Source organism: Oncorhynchus mykiss, chromosome 30, assembly GCF_057628025.1.
Source record: "Oncorhynchus mykiss isolate SJ-2025 chromosome 30, ASM5762802v1, whole genome shotgun sequence".
NCBI lineage: Eukaryota > Metazoa > Chordata > Actinopteri > Salmoniformes > Salmonidae > Oncorhynchus > Oncorhynchus mykiss.
In genome coordinates, this window is record NC_143051.1 from 13,542,780 (window position 1) to 13,570,772 (window position 27,993).

The 27,993-nt window shown below is 44.7% G+C and overlaps 1 protein-coding gene across 1 annotated transcript; it reads left to right on the plus strand.

Annotated features, from left to right (window-relative positions):
• Positions 1-52: 52 nt before the first annotated feature.
• Positions 53-27,960, plus strand: LOC149970210 (uncharacterized). Its single transcript, XM_090227439.1, has 3 exons — positions 53-135; positions 476-1,088; positions 27,772-27,960. Exons 1-3 carry the CDS (start codon positions 53-55, stop codon positions 27,958-27,960), a joined length of 885 nt encoding a protein of 294 aa, XP_090083565.1.
• The last annotated feature ends 33 nt before the right edge of the window (positions 27,961-27,993 follow it).

Below are 27,993 nucleotides of genomic sequence, written 5' to 3' on the forward strand. Positions count from 1 at the left end.
GTGTTGGTGCATGAGGCACGACATTCACCTTAAGGAGTGTGTCCTCAATTTAATGCCACCTGAGTCAGCTCTCCGTACTCGTCCTGATGAGCGTGCTAGCTGTCTGGTGAAGAGTGTGCCGGCACCACGCACCAGGTATATGCCTCCCCAGCCCTGCAAGTCCTGTACCAGCTCTCTGCACTCGCCTTGAGGCGCGTGTCATCTGTTCGGTACCATGTGTGCCGGTTCTACGCCCCGTGTTTCCAGTGCACCTCCACAGCCCAGTACGTCCTGTGCCAGCTCCCCGCACTTGCCGTTCGAAGGTTGTCATCTGTCCAGGACACGTTGTGCAAGCTCTATGCTCCAGACCTCCAGTGCGCCTCCACAGCCCAGTACGTCCTGTGCCGGCTCTACGCACCAGGCCTCCTGTGCATCTCCCCGACCCGGTACGTCCTGTGCCGGCTGCACGCTTCAGGCCTCCTATGTGTCTCCCCAGCCCGTTACGTCCTGTGCCGGCTCCACGCACCCGGCCACCAGTGCATCTCCCCAGCCTGGTACGCCCTGTGCCAGCTCCACGCACCAGGCCTCCAGCGACGGTCTGCAGTCCAGCGCTTCCAGCGATGGTCTGCAGTCCGGAGCCTCCAGCGATGGTCTGCAGTCCGGAGCCTCCAGCGACGGTCTGCAGTCCGGAGCCTCCAGCGACGGTTCCCAATCCAGAGCCTCATGCAAGGTTTCCTCGTCCGGATCCTCCTGCAAGGGTTTCCAGTCCGGAGCCTCCTGCGAGGGTTCCCCTCCCAGATCCTCCTGCGAGGGTTCCCAGTCCAGAGCCTTCAGCGAGGGTTCCCTGTCCGGAGTCCCCGGAGACGATCTACGGTCCGGAGTCCCCGGCGACAATACACGGTCCGGAGCCTCCGGCGACGATCCACTGTCCGGTTCCTCCGGCGACGATCTATGGGCCGGAGCTTCCGGCGACGATTCACGATCCGGAACTTCCGGCGACGATCCCCGCACCTAAGCTGGCAGATCCGCGAGCGGAGCGGGGTCGACGTCCCGCACCGGGGCCGCCGCCGAGGCTGGATGCCCATCCGGACCCTCCCCTATTGAGTCAGGTTTTGCGGCCGGAGTCTGCACATTTTGGGGGGGTACTGTCACACCCAGATCCTTTTATTTCTCTAGTTGGTTAGGTCAGGGTGTGACTAGGGTGGGCATTCTAGTTTTTCGTTTCTAGGTTGGCCTAGTATGGCTCCCAATCAGAGGCAGCTGTCTATCGTCGTCTCTGATTGGGGATCATATTTAGGAAGCCTTTTTTCCACCTGTTGTGTGTGGGATCTTGTTTTTGTATTGTAGCGTTTTTGCACTACAAAGCTGCACGTTCATTTTGTTACTCTTTATTGTTTTTGTGAGCTTCATTTACTAACATCTAATGACTCCCCATCCTGGGTCTGGGAGCGTAATCATCGACTGACACTAATTAGCATAATGCAACGGACATAAATATTCCTAGAAAATATTCCCTACTCATGAAAATCACAAGTGAAATATATTGAGACACACCTTAGCCTTTTGTTAATCACCCTGTCATCTCAGATTTTCAAAATGTGCTTTACAGCCAAAGCTAGACAAGCATTTGTGTAAGTTTATCGATAGCCTAGCATAGCCTTTTGTCCAGCTAGCAGCAGGTAACTTGGTCACGGAAATCAGAAAAGCAATCAAATTAAATCGTTTACCTTTGATGAGCTTCAGATGTTTTCACTCACGAGACTCCCAGTTAGATAGCCAATGTTCCTTTTTTCCAAAAATATTATTTTTGTAGGCGAAATAGCTCCTTTTGTTCTTCACGTTTGACTGAGAAATTGACTGGAAATTGCAGTCACGAAAACACAGAAAAATATTTAAAATTAGCTCCATAATATCGACAGAAACATGGCAAACGTTGGATGGAAATGTTGTTTATAATCAATCCTCAACGTGTTTCAAATATCTATTCGATAATATATCCACCCTTGGACAATTGGTTTTTCAGTAGGACCGATTGGGATAATGGCTACCTCTGTATTTTACGCGAGAATCACTCTGAGAGCCATCAGGTGACCACTTGCGCAATGTAGCCGCTTACGGGTATTCTTCAACATAAATGTGTAAAACTACGTCACAATGCTGTAGACACCTTGGGGAATATGGAGAAAAAGTAGTCTGGTTGATAGCCCATTCACTGCTCAATAGGGACGCATTGGAACTTAGAGCTTTCAAAAGATTAGTCACTTCAGGATTGGATTTTTCTCAGGCTTTCGCCTGCAATATCAGTTCTGTTATACTCACAGACAATATTTTTACAGTTTTGGAAACTTTAGAGTGTTTTCTATTTTAAGCTGTCAATTATATGCATATTCTAGCATCTTGTCCTGACAAAATATCCCGTTTACTATGGGAACGTTATTTTTCCAAAAATGAAAATACTGCCCCCTAGTCACAAATTAAACATGTGGAATTCTACGCATGGCCTTGGTCCATCTATTCCAACGATCGTTACAACATGTTTCTAATAACATTTCAGCTTGGATGCATATTTTATAAAGATACCACCTCTACACATGGTATCTAACTGTGCATGTGAAATATTTTGAGATGCCGAATGAAAGAAATCTTATTCCTCCACTCCTCTTCCCGATCCTTTTTTTTGCCTGTATTTGATGTATCCTTTTACGGCAGGAAATGCTTATTTCTGCAAGAATTAGTATTAAAACTATGTGAGAAGCTAGACCTCTCCATTTCACAGCTTTTCTCTCACTGCATGTTGTTGTTGTCCTTTTTAACTCCATGGGTGACATTAGCTTTTTCTGCCCATTACATTTGTTGATTGGCATGTAGGCTATTTGATACATTTATGGATTTTTTAAGATATTGTTTTCTCTTTATTCAACCCACCAACCCACCCGCCACCCACCCTTCATCCACACAATATTTAATGACCTAAACCTGCCTGCCCCGCAGATATAACCACTGGGACTGAGGGTTGCGAGTCAACCTTCGCATCACTAATCCAAACAATATTATATAACCCTAAACTTGCCCGCCTCTCATAACCACGGGGACTGAGGGCTATGAGTCAACTTGCACAATACTAGTGTGTGTGTGTGTGTGTGTGTCTGAGAAATATTGAACCTGCCAAGACTGTCTGACAAGAATTCTCCTCTCTCTCTCTCTAACACACAAACACTATAGTCCTCCTCTCTCTCTCGCTCTCTCTCTCTCTAACACACACGCACAAACACACACTATAGTCATCCTCTCTCTCTCGCTCTCTCTCTCTCTAACACACACGCACAAACACACACTATAGTCCTGCTCGTGCATGGGAAATATATTATTCACAGGAACAATGTCTTGCCTGTGATGAATAAAAACATTAGCATGAGGAGAAAAAAAAGTTTATTTATATCCCACACCCTGAATGTATTATCTATTCTCTCTCTCTCTCTCTCTCTCTCTCTCTCTCTCTCTCTCTCTCTCTCTCTCTCTCTCTCACACTCTCACTCACTCTCTCTCACGCTCTCTCTCTCTCTCTCTCTCTGTCTCTCACTCTCTCTCTATCTCACTCTCTCTCTCTGTCTCTTCTCTCTCCCCTCTCTCTCTCTCTCTCTGTCTCGCTCTCTGTCTCTCTCTCTCTCTGTCTCTCACTCTGTCTCTCACTCTGTCTCTCTCTCTCTATGCTTCTCCTTATACCTTTTTTCCCCTCTCCCCTTGTAACTCTTTCTCCTCACCTCTTGTCTTAACCTCTCTGTGTTGCTTTCTCCCTCCCTTTCCTCTCCATCACGTCTCAACCTGCCCCCTTCTCCCTCCCTCCCTCCCTCCCTCCCTCCCTCCCTCCCTCCCTCCCTCCCTCCCTCCCTCCCTCTCTCTCTTTACGCTGTCTGGACAGCTGACAGAGAGTGATAGACCACCCCCTCTTTCTAACCCAATTGCTCAGCCTCTCTTCTCCTCCCTCTCATTATCTATCCCTCTCTACCTCTGGCTACCATCCCTTTAATCCCGCAATCATTCTTTACTATATTCCTCCTTTCGCTCTCCCTCTTTCCCTTTCTTTATTTCTTACCTCTCTCCCCCTCTCCCTTGCTCATTCTCTCTAAGCTATGCCATCCATGGCAACACAAGGCTACCATCCATTTTATGCGTCCATCCCTCTCTTTATTTCTCCCACTCTTACCTTTTTCCCATTCCCTTGCTATGCCAGTGGGTGTGGCTAAAATGGTTAGGGGCTAACCGTCGCCAGTCTAGCTGTCGGTGTCAGTCAGAATTGACCTATTTACGGTGGCTAATTCATCATGGCAGTGAGCTCTTAGACACTGTGGGCATAATTACCCCTGCAACGTAAACAAGAGCCAGTCAGTATGGTGATTTATGACCGTGTCACTGCACCGGAACGCACACAAGATGCCATACACACACACACACACACACACACACACACACACACACACAGACATTTTGTTGATGATTTCACGTTGAATTCACGTTCGTTGACAACTCAACCAAATGTAAATCAAAACTAGATGTTGAACTGACGTCTTTGCCCAGTTGGGAGAGAGGGGGTGTTGGGAATTTGGAAGAACAGGAAGGGAGTAAGGGGAAAGTGCTTCATACAAGGGGGAGGTGGAAGGGGAAGGGGGAGGAAGGGGATACGGTATAGGGAAAATAGGAGGAAGGGGGTAGGGTATAGGGAGAAGAGGGAGAAGGGGGTAGGGTATAGGGAAAATAGGAAGAAGGGGGTAGGGTATAGGGAGAAGTGGGTAGGGAATAGGGAGAAGAGGGAGAAGGGGATAGGGTATAGGGAGAAGTGGGTAGGGTATAGGGAGAAGAGGGAGAAGAGGATATGATATAGGGAGAAGAGGAGGAAGAGGTAACACTAAAACTGGGGGGTGCATTAGTGTTACCACCCCAGTGTTTTACTTTTACCACCCAGTTTTTTAGTATTACCCCACAGTGTATAAGTGTTACCCCCCCCCCCCCCCCCCAGTGTCCTAGTGTCACCCAACCAGTATTCTAGTGTTACCCCCCCCCCCCCCAGTGTTGTAGCGTCAAACGACCAGTATTCTAGTGTTACCCCCCCCAGTGTTCTAGTATCACCCGACCAGTATTCTAGTGTTACCCCCCCCCCCCCCCCCCAGTGATCTAGTGTTACCCGACCAGTGTTCTAGTGTTACTCTCCCTCCAGGGTTCTACTATTACCCCCCAGTGATCCAGTGTTACCCCCCCAGTGATCCAGTGTTCCCGCCCCAGTGTTCCAGTGTTACCCCCCCAGTGTTCCAGTGTTACCGGCCAGTGTATTAGTATCACCCCCAGTGTATTAGTGTTACCCCCCAGTGTTTTAGTTTTAACCCCCAGCGATTTAGTTTTAACCCCCAGTGTATTAATGTTACCCTCCTGTATATTAGTGTTACCCCACCCAGTGTATTAGTGTTACCCTCCCAGTGTATAAGTGTTACCCCCCCCCCCGTGTTCTAGTGTCACCCGACCAGTATTCTAGTGTTACCCCCCCACCCCTAGTGTTCTAGTGTCACCCGAACAGTATTCTAGTGTTACACCCCCCAGTGTATTAGTGTTACCCCCCAGTGTATTAGTGTTACCCCCTAGTGTGTTAGTGTTACCCCCCAAGTGTATTAGTGTTACTCCCCAGTGCATTAGTGTTACCCCCCAGTGTATTAGTGTTACTCCCCAGTGTATTAGTGCTACCCCCCAGGGTATTAGTGTTACTCCCCCAGTGTATTAGTGTTACCCCCCCGTGCATTAGTGCTACCCCCCCAGTGTGTTAGTGTTACCCCCCTCCAGTGTACTAGTGTTACCCCCCCCAGTGTATTAGTGTTACTCCCCCAGTGTATTAGTGTTACCCCCCAGTGTATTAGTGCTACCCCCCCCCAGTGTGTTAGTGTTACCCCCCCCCCCCCGTGTGTTATTATTACCCCTCCCAGTGTGTTAGTGTTGCCCCTCCCAGTGTGTTAGTATTACCCCCCAGTGTGTTAGTGTTACCCATCCCAGTGTGTTAGTATTACCCCCCAGTGTGTTAGTGTTACCCCTCCCAGTGTGTTAGTATTACCCCGCAGCGTATTTGTGTTACCCCTCCAGTGTATTAGTAATACCCCCCAGTGTATTAGTATTACCCCCTCCAGTGTATTAGTGTTACTCCCTCAGTGTATTAGTGTTACCCCCCCAGTGTATTAGTGTTACCCCCCAGTGTATTAGTGTTACCCCCCAGTGTATTAGTGTTACCCCCCCAGTGTATTAGTGTTACCCCCCAGTGTATTAGTGTTACCTCCCAGTGTATTAGTGTTACCCCCCAGTGTATTTTTGTTACCCTTCCAGTGTTTTAGTGTTACCCCTCCAGTGTATTAATGTTACCCCTACACTGTATTAGTGTTACCCCTCCAGTGTAATAATGTTACCCCTCCAGTGTATTCGTGTTACCCCTCCCAGAGTTTTAGTGTTCCTTCTCATTGTATTAATGTTACACCCCTAGAGAAATAATGTTTCACCACCAGTGTATTAGTGATTCCCCCCCAGTGTTTTAGTGTTTCCCCCCCAGTGTGTTAGTACAACCCCCCCCCCCCCCCCAGTGTTTTAGTGTTACCCCCTAATTGTAATAGTGTTCCCCCTAATTGTAATAGTGTTACCTCCCCAGTGTTTTATATTTACCCCCCCAGTGTTCCAGTGTTACCACCCCAGTGTTTTAGTATTACTCCCCCGCCCAGTGTATTAGTGTTACCCCCATTGTTTAAATTTTACCTCCCAGTGTTTTAGTGTTACCCCCTCAGTGTTTTAATGTTACCCTCCCAGTGTATTAATGTTACCCCCAGAGAGCTACTGATACCCCTCAGTGTATTAGTGATACCCTCCCGAGGTGTTTAGTGTCACCCTTCCAGTGCTTTAGTGTTACCCACAAGCGCTTTAGTGTTACCTCCCCAGTGTTCTAGTGTTACCCTCCCAGAGTGTTAGTGTCACCCCCCCCCCCCCCCCAGTGTGTTAGTGTTAATCCCCAGTGTGTTAGTGTTAACCCAGTGTGTTAGTGTTAATCCCCAATGTGTTAGTGTTACCCCCATATTGTTAGTGTTACCCCAGTGTATTAGTGTTAATCCCCAGTGTGTTAGTGTTACCCCAGAGTTTTAGTGTTAATCCCCAATGTGTTTGTGTTATCCCCATATAGTTAGTGTTAATCCCCAGTGTGTTAGTATTACCCCAGTGTATTAGTGTTAATCCCCAGTGTGTTAGTGTTACCCCAGTGTGTTAGTGTTACCCCAGTGTGTTAGTGTTATCCCAGTGTGTTAGTGTTAATTCCCAGTGTGTTAGTGTTACCCCAGTGTATTAGTGTTACCCCCATATAGTTAGTGTTAATCCCCAGTGTGTTAGTAATTAATCCAGTGTGTCAGTGTTGCCCCAGTGTGTTAGTGTTGTCCCCAGTGTGTTAGTGTTAATTCCCAGTGTGTTAGTGTTACCCCAGTGCGTTAGTGTTAATCCCCAGTGTTAGTGTTACCCCCATATAGTGTGTGTTAATCCCCAGTCTGTTTGTGTTATCCCCATATAGTTAGTGTTAATCCCCAGTGTGTTAGTAATTAACCCAGTGTGTCAGTGTTGCCCCAGTGTGTTAGTGTTGTCCCCAGTGTGTTAGTGTTAATCCCCAGTGTGTTTGTGCTATCCCCATATAGTTAGTGTTATTCCCCAGTGTGTTAGTGTTAACCCAGTGTGTTAGTGTTAATCCCCAGTGTGTTAGTGTTATCCCGGTGTGTTAGTGTTAATCCCCAGTGTGTCAGTGCTACCCCAGTGTATGAGTGTTAATCCCCAGTGTGTTTGTGTTATCCCCATATAGTTAGTGTTAATCCCCAGTGTGTTTGTGTTATCCCCATATAGTTAGTGTTAATCCCCAGTTTTACCCCAGTGTGTTAGTGTTAATCCCCAGTGTGTTAAGGTTACCCCAGTGTGTTAGTGTTACCCCCAGTGTGTTAGTGTTAATCCCCAGTGTGTTAGTGTTAATCCCCAGTGTGTTAGTGTTACCCCAGTGTGTTAGTGTTAATCCCCAGTGTGTTAGTGATTGCCCCATATAGTTAGTGTTACCCCAGTGTGTTAGTGCTAATCCCCAGTGTGTTAGTGTTAATCCCCAGTGTGTTAGTGTTAATCCCCAGTGTGTTAGTGTTACCCCAGTGAGTTAGTGTTAATCCCCAGTGTGTTTGTGTTAACCCCATATAGTTAGTGTTACCCCAGTGTATTAGTGTTACCCCAGTGTGTTAGTATTAATCCCCAGTGTGTTAGTATTACCCCCCCCCCCCTGTGTATTAGTGTTACCCCAGTGTGTTAGTGTTACTCCCCAAAGTGTTAGTGTTACCACAGTGTGATAGTGTTAATCCCCAGTGTGTTAGTGTTAATCCCCAGTGTGTTAGTGTTGCCCCAGTGTGTTAGTGTTGCTCCAGTGTGTTAGTGTTGCCCCAGTGTGTTAGTGTTGCTCCAGTGTGTTAGTGTTGCCCCAGTGTGTTAGTGTTGCCCCAGTGTGTTAGTGTTGCTCCAGTGTGTTAGTGTTGCCCCAGTGTGTTAGTGTTGCTCCAGTGTGTTAGTGTTGCTCCAGTGTGTTAGTGTTGCCCCAGTGTGTTAGTGTTGCTCCAGTGTGTTAGTGTTGCCCCAGTGTGTTAGTGTTGCCCCAGTGTGTTAGTGTTGCTCCAGTGTGTTAGTGTTGCTCCAGTGTGTTAGTGTTGCCCCAGTGTGTTAGTGTTGCTCCAGTGTGTTAGTGTTGCTCCAGTGTGTTAGTGTTGCCCCAGTGTGTTAGTGTTGCTCCAGTGTGTTAGTGTTGCCCCAGTGTGTTAGTTTTACACCAGTGTGTTAGTGTTATCCCCATATAGTTAGTGTTGCCCCTAGTGATGCAATAGAGTAACAAGTACCTATTTTTCTTCTTCCCCTACATTTCTATCCAAATTGGTGGTGAAAATATTACATTGCTATCACAGTGGGTCTTCATCTGTGTCTGTTTAAAAATGCATCACTGAGTGCTGTGACGGCTGTATTGTGGAGCTGAGGGCCAGCTACAGAGGAAACGAGAGGAGAGAGAGAGTGGAGCGGTAGAGAGAGAGAGAGAGGGTGGGTGAGAGAGAGGGAGGAGAGGATAGGAGAGGGGGAGGAGAGAGAGAGAGGAGAGAAACAATGAAAGATTTCTGACAGGCATAGGCAGCAGAGAGCTGCTTTATCTCACCATTATTAACCAAATCACCTCTGAAAGATTCCACACAAATCATTGTAGATCACAGACTGAATATGATACCACTCTATTTCTATCCCTGCCTAACTTGGTTATTCTCTCTTCCTCTGTCTCCTTCCTCTGGCACCTTCCTCTGTCTCTTTCCTCTGGTACCTTCCTCTGCCTTTCATTTCCTCTCCTACCTCTGCCTCCTTTCTCTGGCTCCTTCCTCTGTCTCCTTCCTCTGTCTATTTCCTCTGGCACCTTACTCTGTCTCCATCCCCTGTCTCCTTCTTCTGTATCCTTCCCCTGCCTCCTTCCACTGACTCCTTCCTCTGCCTCCTTCCTCTTTCTCCTTTCTCTGCCTCCTTCCTCTGTCTCCATCCTCTGACTCCTTCCTCTGACTCCTTTCTCTGTCTCCTTCTTCTGCTTCCGCTGTCTCCGTCTTCAGTCTTCTTCAACTGCCTCCTTCATGTGTCTCCTTCCTCTGCCTCCTTCCTCTTTCTCCTTCCTCTGTCTCCTTCCTCTGCCTCTTTCCTCTTTATCCTTCCTCTGCCTCCTTCCTCTGTCTCCTTCCTCTGTCTTTCCAGTTCTGTATCTCTCTTTTTTGTATAATCTCTATCTCTTTCTCTTTCCCTCTCTCTCCACTTCTCCTTTCTCTCTCCCCCTACTCTTTCTAACACTCCCTCCCTTTCCCTCACCCTCTCTGTCCTCTTCTCCTTATTTCATTTTCTTCTCTTCCTTTCTCCATCCTGTATCTCCAATACTGTTCCCTTCCTCTCTCCATCCATCCCTCCCTCTCTTCCCAGTCTAGCTCTCCCATAAGGTCTACAGGAGAACAAATTGACTTATGTTGTCTGTTTTCTCCGGACCCAGGGTAACTCTATGTAGATCTCTGGGCTCTCTCTAACCTGCAAGCTGTTCTAATCAATGGGAGTTCACCCTCCCCCGCATTTCATTGTCCCCCTCACTCTTCTCTTTCTCTCTAACCCCCTGGGGGAGCAAGGCACCTTAGATGAACAGGTTAATGTTCTGACAGTTTGAGATGCGCTCGTGAAATTTCAATCCGGCATCTGTTTTATCGTCACTGATTTAGGAAGAAGGGATGGAGTGCGGGAGGGAGAGAGTAAGGGTAAGGAGGGAAGCACTTGCACAGAACAGTAGCTTAAACAGATGAGAGACCACAGCTGCAGACCTAGAAAGAAATTGGTCTGTGTGAGCTTGTTGCCCCCAAGTGGTCATAGAATTGTGGACATATACAGTGGCTTGTGAAAGTTTTCACCCCCCTTGGCATTTTTCCTATTTTGTTGCCTTACAACCTGGAATTGAAATGGATTTTAGGGGATTTATATAATTTCATTTACACAACATGCCTACCACTTTGAAGATGCTAAATCTTTTTTATTGTGATACAAACAAGAAATAAGACACAAAAAAAAGAAAACTTGAGAGTGCATAACTATTTACCCCCCCCCCCCCCCCCCCAAAGTCAATACTTTGTAGAACCACCTTTTGCAGCAATTACAGCTGCATGTCTCTTGTGGTATGTCTCTATAAGCTTGGCACGTCTAGCCCCTGAGATTTTTGCCCATTCTGAAAGGCAAAACTGCTTCAGCTCCTTCAAGTTGGATGGGTTTCGCTGGTGTACAGCAATCTTCAAGTCATACCACAGATTCTCAATTGGATTGAGGTCTGGGCTTTGACTAGGCCATTCCAAGATATTTAAATGTTTCCCCTTAAACCACTGAAGTGTTGCTTTAGCAGTATGCTTAGGGTCATTGTCCTGCTGGAAGTCTCAAATCTCTGGAAGACTGAAATAGGTTTCCCTCAACAATTTCTCTGTATTTAGCGTCATCCATCATTCTTTCATTTCTGACCAGTTTCCAGTTCCTGCCAATGAAAAACATTCCCACATCATGATGCTGCCACCACCATGCTTCACTGTGGGTAAGTCCCTGCAGAGGTGTTCTTGGCGTGATGACAGGTGTTGGGTTTGCGCCAGACATAGTGTTTTCCTTGATGGCCAAAAAGCTACATTTTAGTCTCATCTGACCAGAGTGACTTCTTCCATATGTTTGGAGAGTCTCCCACATGCCTGTTGTCGAACACCAAACGTGTTTGCAAATTTTTTTCTTTAAGAAATGGCTTTTTTTTCTGGTCACTCTTCTGTAAAGCCCAGCTCTGTGGATTGTACGGTTTAAAGTGGTCCTATGGACAGATACTCCAGTCTCAGCTGTGGAGCTTTGCAGCTCCTTCAGGTTTATATTTGGTCTCCTTGTTGCCTCTCTAGTTAATTCCCTCCTCACCTGGTCCATGGGTTTTGGTGTGCGGCCCTCTCTTTGGCAGGTTTGTTGTGGTGCCATATTCTTTAAATTTTTTAATAATGGATTTAATGGTGCTCCGTGAATGTTCAAAGTTTCTGTTGTTTTTTTAATATCTGTACTTCTCCACAACTTTGTCCCTGACCTGTTTGGAAAGCTCTTTGGTCTTCATGGTGCTGCTTTCTTGGTGGTGCTCCTTGGTTAGTGGTTTTGCAGAATCTGGGGCCTTTCAGAACAGGTGTATATATATTGAGATCATGTTACAGATCATGTAACACGTAGATTCCACACAGGTGGACTTTATTTAACGGATTATGCAGGTAATTGGTTGCACCAGTTCTTAATAAGGGGCTTCATAGTAAATGGGGTGAATACATATACACGCACCACTTTTCAGTTTTTTTTTGTTTTTTTGTTGTTTTTGAAACAATTAATTTTGTTTCATTACGCTGCACCAGTTTGGACTATTTTGAGTATGTCCATTGTATGAAATCCAAATAAAAGTCCATTTAAATTACAGGTTGTAATGCAACAAAATAGGAAAAACGCCAAGGGGGGTGAAGACTTTTGCAAGGCACTGTATGACTGTGGCAGTGCAATTAGCAGGTTACAAGATGATTGAACTGATCAAGTCTAATTTGGGGCAATGAGGTCTTTCATCAAACTCAGTAAAACAATTGTATATTCATATATTCAGAAAACAAGTAATTTGATAGATATTTGTTAATATTTAAATGCTTGGCCATAGTGGGGGGTAGAATCATGATGTGGAAGAAGAGCATTTTAAGCATGAGGTGAGAAGAGAACTGTGGAGAGTGTTTGTGATAGATGAAATGAAAGAGGGAATTAAAGAGAGAAAAAATATATAAAAATTGGCAAAGTAATCAGGAGAGTGTGGATGAGAGAGACGTACAAAGGGGGAAAGAAAGACACTGAGGACGGAGGGAGAGACTAAGATAAAGAGAGAAAAACAGACAAGCAGCAAAAGAGGGATTTCATAAAGAGAGAAGAGTCTGAGAAGAGAGGAAGAGAGAGAGAGAGTAAAACGATGAACCCAAAAGAGAGAGATAAAGGAGAGATAAAATGAACTAAGACTTCCAAGACCACGGGTGATAAAGAGAACAAGAGAAAGAAAAGTTGAGTGAGAATAGATATGAGAGCATGAGTAAGTGAATTAGGAGCGGGCTTGAGATAAACAGTGCAGAGCCGGGGACAGACAGACAGTGGAGAGCCGCTGCGGCCGGCCGGCTTTCTGCCGCTTTTTACATTTCATTGGATATGAATTAAATAAGCGCCGCTGATCTCTCTTGGCCCTGGTGTAATTACTGGCAGAACAACGGGGGCATTGTGGAGCTGCGCTGCCATCTAAATACTCCTCCCCACCCTGTGTGCCACCACCTAAATGTTCCCCCATACCATTCCAGGTCACCACTGATCTTGTCTGAGAATGTGAATTATCGTCTTAAACGCCGACCGGAGCGAGAGAGTAAGAGAGAGGGAAGGAGTGAGAGGGAGAGGGAAGGAGTGAGAGGGAGAGGGAAGGAGAGTGGGAGAGGGAAGGAGACAGAAGAAGAGGGAGGGAGAGGAGGAGAGGGAATGAGAGAGGAGTATAGGGAAGGAGAGGGAAGGAAAGAGGAGGAGAGGGAAGGAGAGATGAGGGAAGTGGAGGGAAGGGAGAGAGGGAGAGGGAAGGAGAAGGGAGGGAAGTAGAGGGGGAGATAGGGGATAGGGAAGGAGAGGGAGGAGAGGGGAGAGGAAGGAGAGGGATGAGAGGGAAGGAGAGGGAAGGAAAGAGGAGGAGAGGGAAGGAGAGAGGAGGGAAGAGAGAGAGGGAGAGGGAAGGAAAAGGGAGGGAAGTAGAGGGGGAGATAGGGGAGAGAGAAGGAGAGGGAGGAGAGGGGAGAGGAAGGAGAAGGATGAGAGGGAAGGAGAGGGGGTGAGGGAAGGAGAGGGGGAAGTGGTAAGGAGAAGGAAGTAGAGGGGGTGAGGGAAGGAGAGGGGGAGGTGGTAAGGAGAAGGAAGTAGATGGGGTGAGGGAAGAAGAGTGGGAAGTGGGAGGGAGAGGAAAGGAGAGGGAAGGAGTGGGGATGAGGGAAGGACCAGGGGGAGAAGTATGCTGATGCATATTGATCCTCTCCCTGTGTCCCCAACATCGAGACACAGGGAGAACTGCAGGAGCCCACAGCAGTAGGGCTCAGGGGAAACTGTGAAGGGGTGGTGGGTGTATTGACACAAAATGGCAGTCAATCAGCACAGAGGATCCTTTTCATTCATCCCTTCAAGCTCTCTTCACCCTACCCTCTACATGAGATTCTCTCTCTCTCTCTCTCTCTCTCTCTCTCTCTCTCATTTTCTCTCTCTCATTGTGTCTCTCTCTCTGTCTAACTTTCTCCCTACCCCTTTCTCTGTAAAAATAGACAGTCTAGGTCCTCCCGGGTGGCGCAGTGGTTAAGGGTGCTGTACTGCAGCGCCAGCTGTGCCATTAGACAGTCAGGATTCGCGCCTAGGCTCTGTCGTAACCGTCCAAGACCGGAAGGTCCATGGGGCAACGCACAATTGGCCTAGCGTCGTCCGGGTTAGGGAGGGCTTGGCCGGTAGGGATGTCCTGGTTTCATTGCGCACCAGCAAATCCTGTGGCGGGCCGGGCGCAGTGCGCACTAACCAAGGTTGCCAGGTGCACAGTGTTTCCTCCGACACATTGGTGCGGCTGGCTTCCGGGTTGGATGCGCGCTGTGTTAAGAAGTAGTGCGGCTTGGTTGGGTTAGTTGGGTTGGTTGGGTTGGGACACATGACTTTCAACCTTCGTCACTCCCGCTATTCCCGTAGTAATGAGACAAGATAGTAGCTACTAAAACAATTGGATACCACGAAATGGGGAGAAAAAGGGGTAAAATAAAAAATAAAATAAAAATAGACCGTCTCAAGACACAATTGTCTAATGAAAACATGAAAAGTAGTACACCTAAGCTGAAGTCTGATGTTTGGAGGGTGTTTGAATGTAAACCCACTGTAAGTGTTTTAATACACAGAATGTGGCTCTCTCTGAAACACCCCAAATTGTTATTTTTAAGAGAGAGACACTTTTGGGGGTTTCAGTGCGTGTAAAAAAACATTATCAAAACACCAAAACAATTTGAAGGTGCATGTGCATACCGATAGGATGAATGGGGAGTGAGTAGCGCCCTATCGTCAAAACTGTGATTATATGTGGAAGCCAGACATAGTTTTAATCAAGCCTTTCAAATCAATAGATCAATATATCCCCAAGCAACCAGGAGAGAGTAAGCGGTCAGCTATATACAACAGCGAACCAATCTGTGGGTAAAGAGGTGCTGTGACTCGAACCCAACAATCCACGGCTTCCCTTAGAGGAAAAGACAATGAAAAACTTGGAGATGCAAATGACAGCAACTAACAGCTGAATGATATCGAGGAAATCATAGCTAAAATACTCTCAATTCTCACCAAAACAAACTGTTACAATCTGTTGGCCCCCTTGAACTTTGCGACCTTTTGACACATTTCAGGCTTCAAACATAAAGATATAAAACTGTATTTTTTTGTGAAGAATCGACAACAAGTGGGACACAATCATGAAGTGGAACGACATTTATTGGATATTTCAAACTTTTTTAACAAATCAAAAACTGAAAAATTGGGCGTGCAAAATTATTCAGCCCCCTTAAGTTAATACTTTGTAGCGCCACCTTTTGCTGCGATTACAGCATGTTAGTCGCTTGGGGTATGTCTCTATCAGTTTTGCACATCGAGAGACTGAAATTTTTTCCCATTCCTCCTTGCAAAACAGCTCGAGCTCAGTGAGGTTGGATGGAGAACATTTGTGAACAGCAGTTTTCAGATCTTTCCACAGATTCTCGATTGGATTCAGGTCTGGACTTTGACTTGGCCATTCTAACACCTGGATATGTTTATTTTTGAACCATTCCATTGTAGATTTTGCTTTATGTTTTGGATCATTGTCTTGTTGGAAGACAAATCTCCGTCCCAGTCTCAGGTCTTTTGCAGACTCCATCAGGTTTTCTTCCAGAATGGTCCTGTATTTGGCTCCATCCATCTTCCCATCAATTTTAACCATCTTCCCTGTCCCTGCTGAAGAAAAGCAGGCCCAAACCATGATGCTGCCACCACCATGTTTGACAGTGGGGATGGTGTGTTCAGCTGTGTTGCTTTTACGCCAAACATAACGTTTTGCATTGTTGCCAAAAAGTTCAATTTTGGTTTCATCTGACCAGAGCACCTTCTTCCACATGTTTGGTGTGTCTCCCAGGTGGCTTGTGGCAAACTTTAAACGACACTTTTTATGGATATCTTTAAGAAATTGCTTTCTTCTTGCCACTCTTCCATAAAGGCCAGATTTGTGCAATATACGACTGATTGTTGTCCTATGGACAGAGTCTCCCACCTCAGCTGTAGATCTCTGCAGTTCATCCAGAGTGATCATGGGCCTCTTGGCTCCATCTCTGATCAGTCTTCTCCTTGTATGAGCTGAAAGTTTAGAGGGACGGCCAGGTCTTGGTAGATTTGCAGTGGTCTGACATTCCTTCCATTTCAATATTATCGCTTGCACAGTACTCCTTGGGATGTTTAAAGCTTGGGAAATCTTTTTGTATCCAAATCCGGCTTTAAACTTCTTCACAACAGTATCTCGGACCTGCCTGGTGTGTTCCTTGTTCTTCATGATGCTCTCTGCGCTTTTAACGGACCTCTGAGACTATCACAGTGCAGGTGCATTTATACGGAGACTTGATTACACACAGGTGGATTGTATTTATCATCATTAGTCATTTAGGTCAACATTGGATCATTCAGAGATCCTCACTGAACTTCTAGAGAGAGTTTGCTGCACTGAAAGTAAAGGGGCTGAATAATTTTGCACGCCCAATTTTTCAGTTTTTGATTTGTTAAAAAAGTTTGAAATATCCAATAAATGTCGTTCCACTTCATGATTGTGTCCCACTTGTTGTTGATTCTTCACAAAAAAATAAAGTTTTATATCTTTATGTTTGAAGCCTGAAATGTGGCAAAAGGTCGCAAAGTTCAAGGGGGCCGAATACTTTCGCAAGGCACTGTAAAATGATGTACATGGTATTTTAAGCAGAGCGCTCTCAAGAATAAACGCTCTTGGCTACTTTTGGTTGACTGGTCTTTGTCTATTTTATGCAAATAAGAATCTTACAAATTCTTAGAAATGGACAGAGTGTTTTAAATTGAATTGGTTAATGAACACATAAGAACTAAATTCATCTAACAATAACTTACAAAATTACAGTTAACGAAAATGCACGCTTAACCCAGTATAACAGAATCTATAGAATTTATTACACAAGACAAAATGTACAAATTCTACAGCACACAACAGCAGACATGTCTTAAGTGTAAAACTAACAGTGATTCAATAATCCATCCTTTCTGGGAATGCTATAAAGTCCAAAAGTTATGGGCGGAGCTAGAAAGTTGGCTGTCAGAAGTATTACAAATTTAAACATACTTTTAATCTGTCTGCATATTTCAAACCATGGCATATGGGGGTGTAGTGAGATACCCAATAGGCTGGATGATTCTCTTCTCATCATTAATCTTGAAAAAAACATATATACTAAGAACGTGGAAATCAATCCGACAACATTAACACAATGGAAAAAACAAATTATTTGTTATTGAAATATTGAAATAGCATGGGCAAATAGCATATCGACAAAGCAAAAACAGGTTTTTAGAAATGTTTGCAAATTCTTCTCTGCAGATCCTCTCAAGCTCTGTCAGGTTGTATTGGCTGTGTGCTTAGGGTCGTTGTCCTGTTGCAAAGTGAACCTTTGCCCCAGTCTGAGGTCCTGAGCGCTCTGGAGCAGGTTTTCATCATGGACCTCTCTGTACTTTGCTTCATTCCTCTTCCCTCTATCCTGACTAGCCTCCCAGTCCCTGCCACTGAAAACCATCCCCACAGCATGATGCTGCCACCACCATTCCTCACCGTAGAGATGGTATTGGCCAGGTGATGAACGGTGCCTGGTTTCGTCCAGACTTGACACTTGGCATTCAGGCCTGATTGGTGGCATGCTGCAAAGATCGTTGTCCTTATGTAAGGTTCTCTAATTTCCACAGAGGAACACTGGAGCTCTGCATCTGTACTGACCTCGCCTTATGGATGATAGCGGGGTGAACCTTGGTTGATGTCCTTGATGATATTTTTGGCCTTTCTGTGACATCGGGTGCTGGAGGTATCCTGGGGGGCAGGTTGTTTGGGGCCAAGCCAAATTTCTTCAACCTCCTGGGTTTGAAGAGGTGCTGTTGCGTCTTCTTCACCACACTGTGTCGGTGGACGATTTCAGATCGTCATTGATGTGTACGCCGAGGAACTTGAAGCTTTCCACCTTCTCCACTGCGGCCCCGTCGATGTGGTTAGGGGCTTGCTCCCTCTGCTGTTTCCTGAAGTCCACGATTAGCTCCTTTGTTTTGTTGACGTTGACTGAGAGGTTATTTTCCTGGCACCACTCTCCCATGGCCCTCACCACCTCCCTGTAGGCTGTCTGGTGGTTTGAAGACTGTGCTTGACAATGCCTCCCAAAACGGTAGAAAATGGCAACTGGTGAAATACATAAAACACTAAAAACATTAAGACATCAGACAAAGTGATCTGATTCTGCACTAAATGGGATTTGAAACATCATAATAGAGTTTAGAAGTCTTTGGAGAGCAGAATCAACACCACAACAGGAGAAATCTAATTCTGCACTAAATGGGATTCGAAACATCATAATGGAGTTTAGAAGTCTTTGGAGAGCAGAATCAACACCACAACAGGAGGAATCTAATTCTGCACTAAACAGGACTCGAAACACCAAAATAGTGTTTATTATCTTTGCTGTTAGTGCACCCAGTCCCTGGCAAGATTTTGCACAACACTTGATTTAGTGGCGCTACAACACAAGATGACGTGTTTCAATACTCCAGCAAAGGTTTTGTCTCCTTCAAGTTGGTGGCAGCTCAGTTGCCACTAGTTTTGGTGTTACAAAGCACTTCATTTTAACTGTGTTCTCTCATCCATCCATCTATGGACCTCTTCATCATGCCTCACCCCACCATAAATCCCACCGCGCCTCAGAGGGAGTGTGTTGCTTTGATCTCACTCACAGTACAAACAGGTAAACATCATTAAACATTTAGAGTAGGCAGAGCTGCATCTCACTAATTCACTCTGGCAACCCGGAGACACACACACACACACACACAAACAGAAGCTCCCGAAACACAGGGCTTTGGTGTGTGTGCGCGTGCTAAGGAAATAATTTTGTTCCAGTGTCTTGCCAAGGGCTTGTCACTTTAAAAACATGCATTTAGATAATCACAAGACATCCATGTAGACGTACATTCAAGGCAAGTATTTAGTGGTGGAGGGAAAGGATCAGGGATGAAAAACACTTTACTCAGCTAGTTGGTTCCTATGAATAATTGTTCATTATTCCTACTTCTAAACGGAGATGTGTTTACCCCTGGTATGTGTATGAAGGTGTGCATCATTGAGGTGTGTGTAGGGAGGTTTGTGTTGGGCTGTTGTTAATAGGGTGTGTGTTGGACTGGTGTGTATCGGTGTCCGTTGGCCTGGTGTGTTGTGTGTGTGTTGGCCTGGTGTGTGGTACTTGTTGGCCTGGTGTGTGGTGCGTGTTGGCCTGGTGTGTGGTGCGTGTTGGCCTGGTGTTTGGTGTGTGTGTTGGACTGGTGTGTGGTGCGTGTTGGCCTGGTGTGTTGTGTGTGTGTTGGCCTGGTGTGTGGTGCGTGTTGGCCTGGTGTGTGGTGTGTGTTGGCCTGGTGTGTGGTGCGTGTTGGCCTGGTGTGTGGTGTGTGTTGGCCTGGTGTGTGGTGCGTGTTGGTCTGGTGTGTGGTGCGTGTTGGCCTGGTATGTGGTGTGTGTATGACAGCCAGGTCACCTGTGATACAAATCAATATTCAACATCCATCCATGTCTGACGACGTCAGGAGATGACGTGGAAACCGACCACTGAGCCTCTGCCTCTGTTTTCAAAAGTTGCAAGTTCAAATCCAGCGATAGAAAGTTGTTTTTGAGATTTTTGTTTTAAGCAAACATTAACCCTTACCTTAACCATTCAGAGTTAATGCTTAACCTTAAAAAGTCAGAGTTAACGCTTAAACTTAACCCTAACCTTAAAAAGTCAGAGTTAACGCTTAAACTTAACCCTAACCTTAAAAAGTCAGAGTTAATGACGAAGGTGAGAGAAGGGGAGTTAAAAGGACAGGAGAAATGGAGAATAAGACAGTGACATACACGTTTTCAAACTCATTTCAGATCCTCCGCTGGCCAACAAATCGAAAAACGAATCTTATTGGTTACATACACATATTTAGCAGATGATATTCAGGGTGTAGCGAAATGATCGAAATCATTCTAACGTGGCCAAGGTCGGAAGTTGACGCTGTCTTATTCTAATTGCCTAGGAGCTGCTTGGGCGTTCAATCAGCTTTAAAATGCAAAACTGCACTTAAAGAAATTACACTGATGCACTAGGAATACATATTGCCCCTTAAGAGCCGCCCATGTCATCTGATACAGGTTATAAGTGATAAAGAGATTGCTTAGTGACATAAACTATTCCCACATTTACGCTTACATGTATGGATGCATAAAATACTAGCATATGGATATGTACACACACACACACACACACACACACACACACACATACACACACATGTGCACAGAGACATAATCCACACCACACGCCAACAATTCAATGAATATGAAGAAGCTTAATGTGATCATAAAAGCGTAACTAAATGTTGCGTGTATGTGTGTGTATATGTTCTTCAATTCTTTTGAGGTCAATCATGATCGGTTTTAAACAGGGCCAGGCATTTTGGTTGTTTTTTCCACCCCTTATTTAGATAATCCGACCTCAAGTGGCTGTATGGCACCTATTCACACCATGTGTGAATTAATTGTCACGTGTCCATGATCATCTAATAATTCCATTAGTCCAAAATACCTTGACATCCATGTGGACTAACTTCAAATTAAATGTTTGCCGATAACCAATCTCATTAGTAGCCTACGCTTAGTTTAACTTCAGGAATCGATGTCCCTTCCACGGGACGGTTGAGCTAACGTAGGCTAATATGGTTAGCATGAGGTTGTAAGTAGTAAGAACATTTCCCAGGACATAGACATATCTTATATTGGCAGAAAGGTTAAATTCTTGTTAATCTAAATGCACTGTCCAATTTACCGTAGCTATTACAGTGAAAGAATACCATGCTATTGTTTGAGGAGAGTGCACCATTTTGAACTTGAAAAGTTATTAACCTGTCTACGATACTGGTTCCCAATTGGGAATCAACCCTCCCACGTGCAGCTGGAACGGTGGCGCATGGAACGCAAAAATATTCTTAAAAATATTTAACCTCCACACATTAACAAGTCCAATAGCTCAAATGAAAGATAAACATCTTGTTCATTTAGCCAGCAAGTCAGATTTCTAAAATGTTTTACGGCGAAAACATAGCACATATATATGTAAAACCACCACCAGACACAGCTCATTTCAATAGCCAAAACATGCAATCAACAAACGCAGGATTAAAAAATAAATCGCTCACTAACCTTTTGAAAATCTTCATCAGATGACAGTAATATGACATATTACACAGTACATATTTTTTTTTTTCAATAATATGCCATTTATATCCATAAATGTCCATTTACAGTGAGTTCACCTTCAGAAATTACTCAAAAACGCCCGCAGGAAATCTATGTAGCGCGGCAAGATAACGTAAAATAGACATCATAAACTTTGACTAAATATACATGTTCTACATATAGTTAGAAAGATACACTGCTTCTTTATGCAACCGCTGTGTTAGATTTATTTTTAACGTTACAGAAATCGCACACTATTCCATATTGTGAGACAGCGCTCAGTTCCAAGCTACATTTCCACGTAATGTTGGAGTCAACAGAAACACAGATTTAAGCATAAATATTCCCTTACCTTCGATGGTCTTCGTTCAGAATGTTCTGGAAGGCTTCATACTTACCCAATACATCGTTTGGTTTCAAGTCTTGCGTCTTTGTATTAGCTACTGCTAATAACATCAGCTGAAATGCACCCAAAACGTCCTCTGGTCCGGATAAGTTGCGCATCAAAACTTCAAAATTACACATTATATGTCGACTAAACAGGTCAAACTAAGTGCAGAAGCAAGCTTTATGATGTTTTAGACGTGCAAAACAAACTTCAATTCAATCGCCCATCGTCTGCCCTTCTCTTCAGTGCTGGAAACAAAGGAATGACTGTGACCAATTCGCGCCCATACGCACAGCCTATTCTCTCGTGGCACGCACTAATTTCACTCCCATAGGGTCAATTCTCGCGCGATTTGAACGGTTTGAAGCTCTAATGAAAGAGGACATCTAGCGGAAGAGATAGAAAGTGTCCCCAGAATCATAGCTGGTTGGGAAGGGTGGGGGCATGACGTCAAAGTTGCTCCAACTTTCATGGCCACAGAAACTAGTTTGGAAGAATGCCTGCCCTGTGAGTTCTGCTATACTTACAGACATAATTCCAACGGTTTTAGAATCTTTAGAGTGTTTTCTATCCAATAATAATTTTTATTTGCATATATTAACAATTTTTGAAAGATTTTTTTTCCAGTTTACTAGGGGTACCCAATCTCTCCAAAGGGGGCGTATGTCTGCCATATCCTCAACAGGTTTTAATAAACAAATTAGGCACATTTGGGCAGTCTTGATACAAAATTCTGAACAGAAATAAAATGGTTAATTGGATCAGTCTAAAAGTTTGCACATACACTGCTGCCATCTAGTGTCCAGAATTCACCTCATCCGCCTATGTCGGTATTCCGCATCCTGGATGTTTATCCGACCAGAAAGTCTTCTCACTGGAAAACAATGGTGCTTTCCATTTTGCTCTATGACCCCCACAACTGTCACACGACTCATCTGATGTTGGTACCACCAATGTGCCAACTTCTGTCTGTAGCATCAGAACCATTTGGGCTGTAGCATCAGAACCGTTTGGGCTGTAGCATCCGAACCATTTGATCTGTAGTATCCGAACCATTTGATCTGTAGCATCCGAACCGTTTGGGCTGTAGCATCAGAACCATTCAGGCTGTAGCATCCGAACCATTAGGGCTGTACCATCCGAACCATTCAGGCTGTAGCATCCGAACCGTTTGGGCTGTAGCATCCGAACCGTTTGGGCTGTAGCATCAGAACCGTTTGGGCTGTAGCATCAGAACCGTTTGGGCTGTAGCATCTGAACCATTTGGGCTGTAGCATCAGAACCGTTTGGGCTGTAGCGTCTGAACGGTTTGGGCTGTAGCATCACAACCGTTTGGGCTGTAGCATCCGAACCAAAAATATGGAGGCGGTTTTAACTGAGAATCTTGTGGAAAAGACTTTGAGTTACAAGTTGTAACATTTTGAAATCATTATTGTGTTACAGTAGTCAGACAAATGCGATAATATCTCTAAGATACAACTGGTCTCCTGGCAAATAGTAAAATGTAGCAAGCTAGCAGTAACATGCTGAGCTAATTATTAAGCAACAATGTAACTTATCAACTCGTGTTGAATTAATGAATAAAGCTAGCTAGCAACTGGCTAGGTGTTAAACACTGTGTGCGTGTGTACATTGGTAGCTGTGTGTGTGTGTGTGTGTGTGTGTGTGTGTGTGTGTGTGTGTGTGTGTGTGTGTGTGTGTGTGTGTGTGTGTGTGTGTGTGTGTGTTGTCGTGGAAATGTCCTCTATTTACCAAATCATGGGAGCAAACCACAACACAAGTCAGAGTTAGTTATCAAAGTCCATCTTTTAATTATATGAGCTCTCTCACAATCCTGTGACTCTCAGGCAATTCAGTGTCTAACCATGAATTCTCTGAGAGCCCCTTCCACATTTCAAATGAGGTCCTTTATAGCAAAGACACACACAGGATAAGACAGCATCGGCATAATTCATCATTCAGCTTTGTCTCCTTTCTCAAACTCAGAACCATAAACCAACCCTCCATATCAACAGGCATATATCAAATTGTCATTTAGATACAACCAACTCTAAATACAACCAATCCTATCTTGACAAGATCACAGAGACACACTGACTGGCACACAGACATTGTGGAGCCAAGAGATATGTTTACACATGATGATACTTTGACCTCTCCCCTCTCTGCGGCCCATGCAACTTAGTCTTGACATAGAACTGCAACCCTGCCACAGTATTATACAAAAATAACATTCTTGATGAGAAGTAACTTACAAACATATGATGAATATAAAACATCTTACACATGTTACCCACAAATTCTGATTATTCCACAACATTGTGTGTGTGTGTGTGTGTGTGTGTGTGTGTGTGTGTGTGTGTGTGTGTGTGTGTGTGTGTGTGTGTGTGTGTGTGTGTGTGTGTGTGTGTCAAATCAAATCAAATTGTATTTGTCACATGTTTAGCAGATGTTATTGCGGGTGTAGCGAAACGCTTGTGTTTCTATCTCCAACAGTGCAGTAATATCTAACAATTGACAACAATACACACAGTACATGCAACCTAAAAGTAAAAGAATCGAATTAAGGAATATATAAGTATTAAGATGAGCAGTGTCGGAGTAGCATAGACTAAATACGGTAGAATAGAGTATATACATTTGAGATGAGTAAAGCTAAAATATGTGAACATTAACAAGGTGCTAGTGTTCCATTATTATAGTGGCCAATGATTTAAAGTCTATGTATATGGGCCAGCAGCCTCTAAGGTGCAGGGTTACATAAGATGCCTAGTGATGGCAAAAGAGCTAGTTAACACCGCTCTGATATCCAAAAGTTATTTCCGTCTGTAAGTAATAACACAAAAAAAAATCCTGGACTAATAATGTAAGAAATAACACACAACAAATAAAAATACTGCAAAGTTGCGTAGGAGTTAGAAGCAGAGGTGCCATATCTGTCAACGCCATCTTCTTCTGTGTGCGAGCGTAAGTTTTCTCCAGTGGGGTAAGACCACCCTGATTAACAAACCTGCTATTCTCTGTGAGTCTGTCTCTCTATCTCCTTAGATCATTAAGGATCCCAAAAGGAGTAGATATGTCCTCTTTATCCCTGTAGAGAACCACTCTGCTCTGTGCTCCTCATCACATTCACAGATCAATGACTCCCCCAGGGAGAGCGAGAGAGAGAGGGAGCGCATTGATTAACTCCTAAGGAGCCAATAGCATCGATCAGAGGAGACCTACTGTAAGAAGTTATGCTGAAGTAGCTTGCAGAGGATCGGGGTGGGTTATACTACTGAAGGACAAGGAACTTGGGTTCCACTTGTTGGAGCTTTTTATTTTATTTAAATGAGGCCATGTAAGATCCCTTTCTAAAGTATGTGAGCCTGCATTGAGCAACCAACAAGCTAATTCTTCAGTGAAGAGGTTCTGAGTGCACATGGGGAGAGACAAAGTTACACAACACACATACACACGCCAACACACACTGACACACTCATGCACACATACACTCCACACAGACTTTCCTCTACGGTTGCTCATTCGTCCCTCTGGGCTGATCTCATTTGACTCCTACACCAGAGTGTGCACGCAGTGGGGCTTCCTTATTATCATCACTCTGATACACACACACACACACACACACACACACACACACACAGACACACACACACACACACACACACACACACACACACACACACACATACAGTTACACGTACACACAGTTGAAACAACGATTGTTTATGTGTGTGGGTGATTGTGATATAATACGGACCCCCCATAGTGCACAGGCTCCGAAGTGGGAGTCGTGTGTGTGCGTGTGTGCGTGCGGCTGGCACTTGAAGGACTTGGTAACCCTTCAGTTCTATGATCTCAGCAGGTAATCCAAACAACGGTGAGAATGAGCTACATACATACTCCCACATCAGAGAGAGAGGGAGAGAGACAGGCAGACAGACATCAGTGGGAACTCATGGTATCTATTTCTATTTTTAAGAGAGGAAGAAAAAGATAGTGCAATTCTGTCCATTTCTAATTTCTTCTGGAAAATGCGTTTGGCATGGGGATAGAGCATGGGGTGATTCAGGTTTGAGTCTGATTTGCAGTTCATGTTTGGAAAACTCTCTGGAAAACTTGAGAAAGCAGAGATTCTATTACCAGGGAGCCAATAGGAATGTGACTTGAGGGTCATGTGACCTACTTTCAAAACTGGCATGCCAACTCAGCTCCTTGTCCTGATACTGAACCCGACCACCTCAGAACACACAATACGCACATCCTCCCAGACACGAGTGGAAACTTACGACTGTATCTCCTGGTGTGTTCTTTCATTAGGCTGTGTCAGCATATTCCAGAGCCCCTCCCAACTCTCCTCTTCTCTCTGGATGGAAAAAATGAGAGAGAAAGAAACAAAGAGTGCTGTTGGAATATGTGTCAGTTGGCCTCATAGGCCCAATATCCTCTTAGTGGAGTTGATGTGGCGCTGGAGTTAGACTCACTGTCTGCTGCCAATGGGAAGTTTTTTTTCTCTCTCTCTCTCTCTCCCTCTCTCTCTCTCTCTCTCTCAATTCAATTCAAGGGCTTTATTGGCATAGGAAACATATGTTAACATTGCCTAAACAAGTGAAGTAGACAATAAACAAAAGTGAAATAAACAATACTAATAAACAGTAAACATTTCACTCACACAAGTTCCAAAAGAATAAAGACATTTCAAATGTCATATTGTATCTATAAACAGTGTTGTAACGATACAGAGTTGTCTCTCTGTCTCTCTCTCTCTCTCTCTCTCTCTCTCTCTCTCTCTCTCTCTCTCTCTCTCTCTCTCTCTCTCTCACATTTAAATTCAAAATGGCTTAATTGGCATGGGAAATATATGTTTATATTGCCAAAACAAGTGAAAGTGAAATAAACAATAAAAGGTGAACAGTAAACATGTTATATTATGTCTATATAGAGTGTTGTAACAATGTGCAAATGGTTAAAGTACAAAAGGGAAAATAAACAAACATAAATATACAGTAGGTTCTATTTACAATAGTGTTTGTTCTTCAATGGTTCTCATTTTTTCTGGCAACAGGTCACACATGTTGCTGCTGCAATGGCACACTATTTTTATCACCCAATAGATATGGGAAAATTTCCAAATTGGATTTGTTTTCAAATTCTTTGTGGGTCTGTGTAATCTGAGGGAAATATGTGTCTCTAATATGGTCATACATTTGGCAGGAGGTTAGGAAGTGCCGCTCAGTTTCCACCTCATTTTGTGGGCAGTGTGCACATAGCCTGTCTTCTCGTGAGAGTCAGGTCTGCCTATGGTGGCCTTTCTCAATAGCAAGGCTATGCTCACTGAGTCTATACATAGTCAAAGCATTCCTTCATTTTGGGTTAGTCACAGTGGTCAGGTATTCTGCCACTGTGTACTCTCTGTTTAGGGCCAAATAGAATTCTAGTTTTCTCTGTTTTTTTGTAAATTCTTTCCAATGTGTCAAGTAATTATCTTTTTGTTTTCTCATGATTTGGTTGGGTCTAATTGTTTTGCTGTCCTGGGGCTCTGTGTGGTCTGTTTGTGTTTGTGAATTGAGCCCCAGGACCAGCTTGCTTAGGGGACTCTTCTCCAGGTTCATCTCTCTGTAGGTGATGGCTTTGTTATGGAAGGTTTGGGAATCGCTTCCTTTTAGTTGGTTGTAGAATTTAACGGCTCTTTTCTGGACTTTGATAATTAGCGGGTATTGGCCTAATTCTGCTCTTCATGCATTATTTGGTGTTTTACGTTGTACACAAAGGGTATTTTTGCCATATTCTGAATGCAGAGTCACAATTTGGTGTTTGTCCCATTTTGTAAATTCTTGGTTGTTGAGCGGACCCCAGACCACACAACTGTAATTGAGACGCTGGGAGTCGAGAAGCAGGTGCAGTTGGTGAGTTTAATAATACAAGAAACATACAGCGATACAAAACAGAAGCAGTGCCTGGACATGAAACACATAACCAATACTCCCTGAAGAATGGAACTAAGGGAGTGACTGATATAGGGGAGGTAATCAGTGTAGTGAGTCCAGGTGTGCCTCATAATGAGGTGCAGGTGCGCATAACTATGGTGCCAGGTGTGCGTAATGATGATTGCCAGAACCAGTAGTTAGTTAACCAGTGACGTCGAGCTCCGGAGAGGGGAAGCAGGAGTAGACATGACAGTAGCCCCCCTGACTTGTGGATCCAGCCACAGGATGACGCGGCCAGGGGGACAGTTCCGAGGGCGAGGAGCGGGCCGGGCTGGACGGTGAAGGTGGAAATCACAGATGATGTTGGGATCCAGAATGTCTTCAACCGGAACCAAACACCGCTCCTCTGCACCATACCCCCCCAAGTCCACCCGGTACTTGAGTCCAGTAGGGATCTGACGACGTAGGCGGGACCTCCCTCAATGTCCAGGGGTGGAGAA

What these genes read in the sequence shown, in the direction of transcription:
- LOC149970210 (XM_090227439.1), top strand. Translation starts at nt 53, where the DNA reads ATGCCACCTGAGTCAGCTCTCCGTACTCGTCCTGATGAGCGTGCTAGC. An exon ending in GTGCCGGCACCACGCACCAG is followed by an intron (nt 136 to 475) that starts GTATATGCCTCC and finishes GTGTCTCCCCAG; the next exon opens with CCCGTTACGTCCTGTGCCGG. An exon ending in ACCCTCCCCTATTGAGTCAG is followed by an intron (nt 1,089 to 27,771) that starts GTTTTGCGGCCG and finishes TTGTGGATCCAG; the next exon opens with CCACAGGATGACGCGGCCAG.